The sequence below is a fragment of the Numida meleagris genome, chromosome 22, assembly GCF_002078875.1.
Source record: "Numida meleagris isolate 19003 breed g44 Domestic line chromosome 22, NumMel1.0, whole genome shotgun sequence".
In the NCBI taxonomy this organism is placed as follows: Eukaryota; Metazoa; Chordata; class Aves; order Galliformes; family Numididae; genus Numida; species Numida meleagris.
Genome location: NC_034430.1, coordinates 2,546,652 through 2,554,619, shown reverse-complemented (window position 1 = coordinate 2,554,619; position 7,968 = coordinate 2,546,652). Strand labels below are relative to the sequence as shown.

Here is a 7,968-nt window from a genome sequence, read left to right as displayed (position 1 = left end):
AAGTGCTACAGGTTAAAAAGATGGGCTACATATTAAATAGAGGGCATTGCCTTCAAGTAGGGCTGGTACGTTACACAAATAACCACATTATTTGGTATCACTAGCATTTCTTTTTTAATGTCCATTGTAAGACACCATTAAAAAAAAAACAACAGCTTTGGCCTTCTTTATATACAAGGATCTCTGTTCTCGTCTCCTTGTTGCTTTACCCTGCACGTACAAGTATTAGAAGCATTCTTAAGAATCGGATCCTTCAACACATTTAAGAATTATATTATTATAACAAATATGACCAAAAATTAGATTTTATAGTTAAATATTCTTTGAGCCAGACAAAGGGGTTCACACTGTACAAGCGATTGTGCATTCTTTTTTTTTTTTTTAAAAAAAAAAAGCAAATTATAGTGCAAAGCAAAAAAAACATTGGCCTATCTCGTGACCATCTGCATACCATAGAGGTGCGTATATTTACACCTTCATATGACAATATGTCATAAAAATAACACCGTTGCCATTCTTTCTTTTTTTCCTTTTTTTTTTCCTTTTTAATTCACTACGAACAGTCTTAAATTAACCTAGTCCTACGAATGCCTTGTTTGCTTGTGCTTTCAATCAGTGGTGCGATCGGATGATCAACGTAAATGCATCCAAACACAGGCTGCTCCAGTCCAGTTCTCCAGCTGGAAGCACCCAAGAGGCGCCCGCTGTTGCTTCAGGACGTGAACGTTGCAGTTTTGCTGGGGAAGGGATTATTTTCAGGGGGGGGGAATTTGATTGGAAAGAGTTGTTTCTCTTGTCGTGTGTTGAACTCGCTGAGTGGTCATCGCAGCTTTCCGACTAAACCAGGACGCTTCGCTCCGGTCTTTACGTGGTAGTGCAATTAGAACTGATGGCTGACGAGCTACCAGCTGAGATTTGACGAGAGGTGCCGTGGCCGTGACGGCGTAAATTCGGCAGGGAAGGACGGGAGGGCGGCCGCAGGGTTTGCGTTTTCTTACGTTCGCGCACAGTGTGGGTCGTAGAATCTTTAAAGTTGGAAGAGACCTCCAAGGTCATCGCGTCCAACCACCAACCCAGCGCTGGTGGGCATGGACAGAACCACGGGGTGCTCTGGGGCTCTGGCTGAGCCCCCATTGGTTCTGCAGTGCCTCCAAGCTCTGGTCCTTCGGCTGCCGAGCTGACAGCAGCGCTCCGGCTCAGCTTGGGGAAAGGAGGGGATGCAGAATGACAGCTCGCATTGCTTCACCACCTTCCTGCCGTCAGAGGGGCCGAGCACCAAGTGCTCCTTCCTCCAAATCTCAGCTGGAGCTTGTAGCACGTGCTGACAAGTGTGAGTCGTTTCTTAATAAAAAACAAGTCATCGTGTGTTGACCCGCTCCGGGTGAAAACACAGGAAAGAATCACAGCAGAAGTGGGACGCTTTGCTGCTATGCCACCATGTGTAGGCACTCAGAGGGGATCAAAGGAAGACCCAGAGACCCATGGAAGCCAAAGGCTCCCAGCCCCACGGCAGCTCACGCGCTGGGACGTGCACCTCACACGTCTTGCATTGCCCCCAGCACCGCCTTCACTTCACACACCACCACCACCACCACCACCATCATCATCATCACCATCGCTGAGATTCGCCAGGAGGAGCAAAAGATTGAACGGGGAGGTCAGGGCGAAAGAGCAAACAAAACAAAACGCAGCTTGTACAAAAAGAACATCTCATATGTAAACATACAGGAGCGGGGAGGGTCCGCCGGGCGCGGGATCAGCCACGTTACTGTTTGAACGACGACGACAGCGTGCAGAAATGAAGAATACAACCTCTGTCGTCAAGCAAGGAAGAATACCAACCCCATCACAGCTCCTGTTCGCGTGGCTGATGCCGGCCGGCCCGCGAGGAACGCGCAGCCTCCGCGTGCTGTAACTTGTGCTGTAAACCAGAGCGCGGCCCCGCAGCTCTTTGGTGGGCAGGAGCCCGACACCGGTGGGAGGGAATGACTGGAGACAAAGGTTTCTTTCCTTCTTTTTTTTTTTTTTTCCTTTTTTTTTTTTTTTCCTTTTTTTGTGTCTTTTTGACAGTTTGGTCTTTCTGCTTCGGCAGAGAGATGGCTTGGACGACGTCCTGGTCTTTGCTCTGGAGCTCTTTGCAGAAGGGTGAGCTTTTCCTAACTCCTGAATGCTTTGTGTGGGGATGAGGGTGCAAGGGAGATGACCGAGAAGTGTTCGGCAGTAAACAAACACCTGAATCCACGCATCTTTTTTTTTTTCCCCTATGTACAATCCACATATTAAAACCATAGGAAAGGAGCCACATCAAGCGACAAATTCAAGCCTTGTGGACGTTCATCTTGAAATGTAACGTAGGTCCCGGCCCAGCTTTGCTTGATGTTTGCCCGCTCTTGCACGTAGAGGATTCCTCCTGCTTTGCTTTTGGTTTGGGAGACTTTGGTTTACCTTTTTTTACCTTTAGGTTTTACTTTTTTGGTTTACCTAGGGCTCATTTTGCTGCGCAAGGAGTAACGTCACGGTGGCCGGTCTGGTTAAAGCTCTCGGCGCCCAGCAGCGCTCATCCTAGTAGGGTCTCCAGACCGACTCATCCATCCTCCCAGTAGTTGTCATGGTGGTTGGCGAGTTACTGTGGCTCCCGTCCGCATCCACCCCATCATTCTGACTGCCCAGGTTGGGGTTCATTAAGTTGTTCCCTGCCGAGGCACTTGTACACGAAGAGAGCATCCGGGTGGGAGAGCGCTCGCCACCCGCCACCATGGAGAACTGGTAGGAGCTCGACGACGTGCCGTAGTACAAGTGGTAGGGAGAGGGGTTGGCCTGGAAGGGTCCGCTCTGGTTCTGCGTGGAGCCGGGGTAGGGGGGAGGCAGGTAGGTGTGATGGAAGCGCGTGGTGGTGGGCATGCTGGTCATGCTGATGCCCCCGATGCCCGTGGCTGAGGGGGTTGCGGTGTAGGGGAAGGCGGCTGACATGGCGCCGGGGTAATGCATCCGTGGGTCGGAGAACCTGGTCTCGGTGAGGGCTGGCAGCGTGGGGAAGGAGCGGTCGAACTGCCGTGGGTCCGAGAAGGGGCTCAGCTCTGACGTGCCTGTGGGGTGCAGGGAGAGAGCGGGCGGTCAGAGCGCTCGGCCCGAGGAATTAAAGCCAGGGGGAAAACACATCTCTAGGATCTGCTGGGGATGAGAGCTGGGAAACTTAAATACAAAAATCCTAAACCCGTCTTGTTTTGAGTCGTTCCCATTTCCTGTCCTGAAACTTGTTGTTTCCTATCCAAGAAGGGACACGACTGAGCTGACTCCTCCAGGGGTCTATTTGTCTCTGCTAGATTGAAAACAAAACAACAACAACAACAAAACCTCCTCATAAACACAGAAGAAAAAAAAAAAAATACAAACGTTTAGCCATTACATCAGCTGTGTAGTAAATAGATGGATGCAGCCCCAGACGGCTGCTCCCGAGATAGCCAGTGCTGTGTACACACGCACACGCGGAGCCAGAGAGGGAAAGCTGGAGCCCAGACCGGGCTGCTGAGCCTTCTTGTGGGTGGCCTGTTCGTGCTGATACCATCAGGGGATGGAGCTGATAAACACACGGCTGAAAACTCCCGAGCGAGGAGCCACAACATCCCCCCCCCCCGCTTGCTCCGCTCTGTGTATTTTTCTCCATCCAAGAGGATAAAGAGAGTGAGAAATTCAGGCTTTCCACTGCAGGGGGAAGGGAGCCCTGGGTCAGCGTGGGAGATGCTGCCCAGCTCTTTTCTCGAGGGGTATGGATGCACGGTGGGGCACAGCCCGGTGCTGTCGGGTCCTTCCTTAGCAGGAAGCCCAGAGGGAGGGGGAATCCACCCCGGCAGCTCCTGTTGGGACCTCAGAGGTTTCTATGCCCACCCCTGCTGCCCTGAGACCATTTCCTTATGCAGTCCTGCTCTGTGCTGGGGGATCCTGAGGCAGAGAGCTTTGCTCTCCAAGGAGAGATGTGAAATCCTGCTCCCCGCAGCTCAGTCGCCCACACCAAGCTCCGGCACCGGCTGTGCAGGAGGGCACGGCCATAAATGCCACCGTTGCGCTTTTCTCAGCCTTTCCACGCCACTCACGCAACGAAAACCTCCAGAAAGAGCAGTTCCAGCACAGAGCGTGCGGCTGGCACACCGAGCTCAGGGCCCTGGGCTGCCTGGAGGCAGCTCTCCCTCGCTAAAGGCAGGAGAGCTGCGCCTCGCCGCTTTGGGAGCAGAATGGCCTTTGGCTGCAGTGACTTTTTCTGCAGGCTCACCCCCTCCCCGTGCTCTGCAGGATGAGACACGCTCTTCCAAACGAAGGGGAAGTCCCCGCAGTGTTTCCCCGGGAAAAAAAAACACCCGAGCTGCTTCCTTCTGGCTGAGCAGAGGCTGCAGCTCGCGCTGGGGGGGGGCAGATGGGGAGGGATTGGATCTGCACCCCTCCTGGTCCGGGTGATTCCCGCAGCGCCCGGAGGAGCAGGGGGTGCCCGCTTCCCACGCAGGCTCCAAGCAGGAGAAAGGCAGGGGAGAGCCTGCGTGGGGAATGTGGCTGCGGGTTTGGTGTGAGAGAAGAGAGGAGCAGCTCAAAGCCGACACGAATCCCTCCTGAGTGCTGCATGGAGGGCAGCGTGCGTGGGGCTGGCTGAGAAAAACGCTCACAACCGACCGAACCGAGCCGGTGTCACAGCCCAGCCTTCCTGCAGGATGCTCTGTCCCAGCCCAAAGCTGCACTGCTGCAAGAGAAACGAGCTCCAAATCCCCCAAAACGCAGAGTGATGCTCAGCAGCTGCCCCAGGGCTGGTGATGGCCCCCAGCGATCGGACCGTGCCCCTCGGTTGGCTCCCACTCACCCGTCAATGATACTCCAGAAAATGGAAATGGAAATAAAACACGAGTGCTCGGGGCACGCTTCCCTTCTGCTCAAAGGGTTCTTTAAAGGCTCCGTTTTCTTGGCCCGAATTTGCAACACTTGGCAATTGGTACCTGCTGCTAATTCAGACACAAGAGTGTGAGAGCACCAATTACGGGGCTGCTCACGCTCTCATCCTCACCTCCGTGCTGAAGGCTCGCCCAGAACAAAACTCCAGCTCTCTGCTTTCCCCACCGCTCTGAGCCTACCCCTACCCCACGCCCCACTCCGTGTTTTTCCCCCCACGAGAGCTGTCCCGGGGCGCTCAGACAGCGGCAGCCGCGCCGGTTCGCCCTTCCCATCCTCGCTGCCCTCCGTCGGCATCGCCCCGCAGTTCGGCCCCACGGCCCCGGGGGTGGCTGCCGGTCCGGCTGCCGGCGGAGGGCACGGGGCCGCGATCCGAGGCGGAGGGGCCGCTAGGGGGAGCCGGGCGGCCGCCGGGCGGGGAGAAGCTCCGACCCGCTCCCCACGTCGGGGCTGAGGCGTCGGGGCTGAGGCGTCGGGGCTGAGCACAGCCGCCCTCACTCCCCTCGTCCGAAGAGGGGCACCCGGGGGGGGAGACTTGGGGACAACCCCAGGTGGAAAACAGCCGCAATACTCATCGCATCCGCTAAACTCGGCAGCAAAGCAGCCCTCCAGCGCGGTCCTCCGGCTACGCGCTAAGCAAACCCCGGGGGAAATGGCACCCTCGGTGACGAAAGTCACGTCGGCTTGTCCCCATCCCAGCACGGCCTCGCAGGGCGCACACGCTGTGCCCCGCTGGCTCGCCATCCAACCCCCATTTGCTTTTTTGGACCCTGGCAATCCGAGCTTGAGTATTTCAGTTGTCCAGTTGCCAATCAAAATATTTGAAGGAAATGTTTATTTTCTTCTCGAAATCGCACCAGCTGCTGCACTAACTGAATAAGCCCATTTAGCTGTAAGAATTTAACCATTGTAAGAGGGAACGGAGCCCCCCCAACTACTCCAAAATCTGACCCAATCTATCAGCGGAAATGTCAATGTTTTGGATGGGAGTTTGGGGAAGTGAGGAATGTGTATTAAATAAAAGCCATGTAAAGGTCAAAGCCCTGATTAGTAATGCCACTGTCTCCTCGTTAGGGCCGTGCTGCCCTGGGGACCACGAGGCCGGGACACACCCCTCTATGTAATTGTGCAGCTGCAATACGTGCTTTGTGAGGACCCCCACGTCCCCCCCCACTGGCAGAGCTGGATAGAAGCAGGCCCTCAGCCCCTCTCCACGTATAACAGCCACGCTCAGGTGTCCCAGCAGCTCTGCTTTCACCTCGGAGGAGATGTGGACCGAACTGGGTCAGGACTGGAGGGTGTTCACAGCAGCTTTGGGAGCCCTCGTGGGGCCAAAGCAATGGGATGCATGGAGCCTGAGCGGCTCCATCTCGCCCCAGGGAGCATCCTCAGGTCCCCGCTTTGGAGACGTGGAGAAGGTGCAATGGTTTGTTCCCTAAGTCAGCCATAAACCGGGGCTTGGGTGCACATCAAGCAACGGGCACAAATCCACGTAGCGTGTGGGACGCAGAGGGAACAAAGGGAAATCTGAAGGGAACTTGATAACGTGGAACTTTCTGTGTATAGGGAGCACATAAATATCTGCAGCCTGGCCATATATCACCGCTTTATTTCTATGCATATACGTGCCTTGCAAAATTGTCATGAAAAATCTAGCCCGAGGGAAAGCAAGCTCCTTTCCTGCCTTATGCCATGATGATTGACGACAGCGTAAACACTAATGATATTTTATGCTTATGTATATAATACGCACTCGTGCGCGAGACGGAGCGGGGACAGAAATTCTCTCTCCGTCTCCACCTCCTGCTCTTTTTTTCTCCCATCGTTCCTGCGCTGCTTGGATGGGTTTTTTGGCACGTCTCTGACCTCCCTCTGCCTCCTTCCCCTGCTCCCGGGGCTCCGTCCCAGCACCAAGGGGCAGTGGGTAAGGATGGGGAGAGGCAGCGCTGCAGGGGAAGGGGCACGGGGTGCACTGAGCCCCCCGGCCCCAGCTCATCTCTAGACCAGCGCTGCTCTCCTGCCACCCACGCACGCGGGCACGCTCCCACGGCTCTGTCACACGTGTGAACAAGTTCATTGGTTTCCCAGTCAGAGCCAACTAAAAAAGAAAACGGCCTCTTCCTCTCGCCCCGCAGAAAATAGAGCGAGTTTTATTTTGGGGGGAGGGGGGGGGGGGGGNGTGGGGACCCCTGGGGGACACTGAGGGCTCCCTGTGGAGCTGGGGGGGAGGGGTGAGGCCTGGAGGTCACTAGGGGGCTATAGGAAGTTTGGGGAGGGGTCATTTTGGGGTTGGGGCCTGTGGATGCGGCCGTGAGGGTTATTGAGGGGTGAAAGGAGGGATCCCTGGAGGGGGGGGGGGGGGAGGTGTTGAGAGAAAGAAAAAAAAAATAAAAAAAAATGAGGGTGTGAACAGCATCCGTTGTTACACACCCATGGAGCAATTGTTCTGTATCTGATAGAAGCAGCTCACAAACTCGGTGCAAGTACTTCCTCTGCAGAGCCTGAAGAAAAACCCGAACCAAAACACGACAACACTCGGCGCTTATCGCCGCATCGCCCGGCACCACCTCGAGGTCGCCCAGCACGTTTGCTTCTCGCTTTTCTAACTGCAAGCCCAGCACCCCGTGGCCCAGCACTGCTTTCTGTGCACCCCTGCCCTCCCTCCCAGGGCTCTGTCTGGGGGCAGCCCCCAGTTCCCCCCAGTGCGCTGACCCCCGCCCCACGTCTCAGCCTTCTCTTGGAGGTCCATGGGGTGTTTGTACCCTGTCCCACCCCTCGTTGCCCCCATCCTGTCCTCCTCTCCTCCGCTTCCAGCCGGCTGACCCCCCCCCTTCTGTGCCACCACCTCTTACATCAGCTCTCCCCATCCCCACTGTTTATGCCCTGGATGTATTTACAGAGCAACCCGCTCCGCTCCCAGCCTGCCCTCTGCTAGACTAAACAAGCCTGCTGCCTGTCCTCCCTGCCCCCCCAGCCCCCCTCCCCTCGCCATCCCCGCATCGTCCCGCACGGCAGAGCCACGAGCTAACGAGCTAACGG

General features: G+C 55.6%; 1 protein-coding gene across 1 annotated transcript in view; it reads right to left on the bottom strand.

The window, feature by feature from the left end:
- Positions 995-7,968, bottom strand: part of RUNX3 (runt related transcription factor 3) — a 43,674-nt gene continuing 36,700 nt past the window's right edge. Inside the window, exon 6 of the mRNA XM_021375383.1 lies at positions 995-3,086. Within this exon, the coding sequence (XP_021231058.1) occupies positions 2,563-3,086 (524 nt within the window). The 3' untranslated portion in view covers positions 995-2,562. The remainder of the gene's footprint in view (positions 3,087-7,968) is intronic.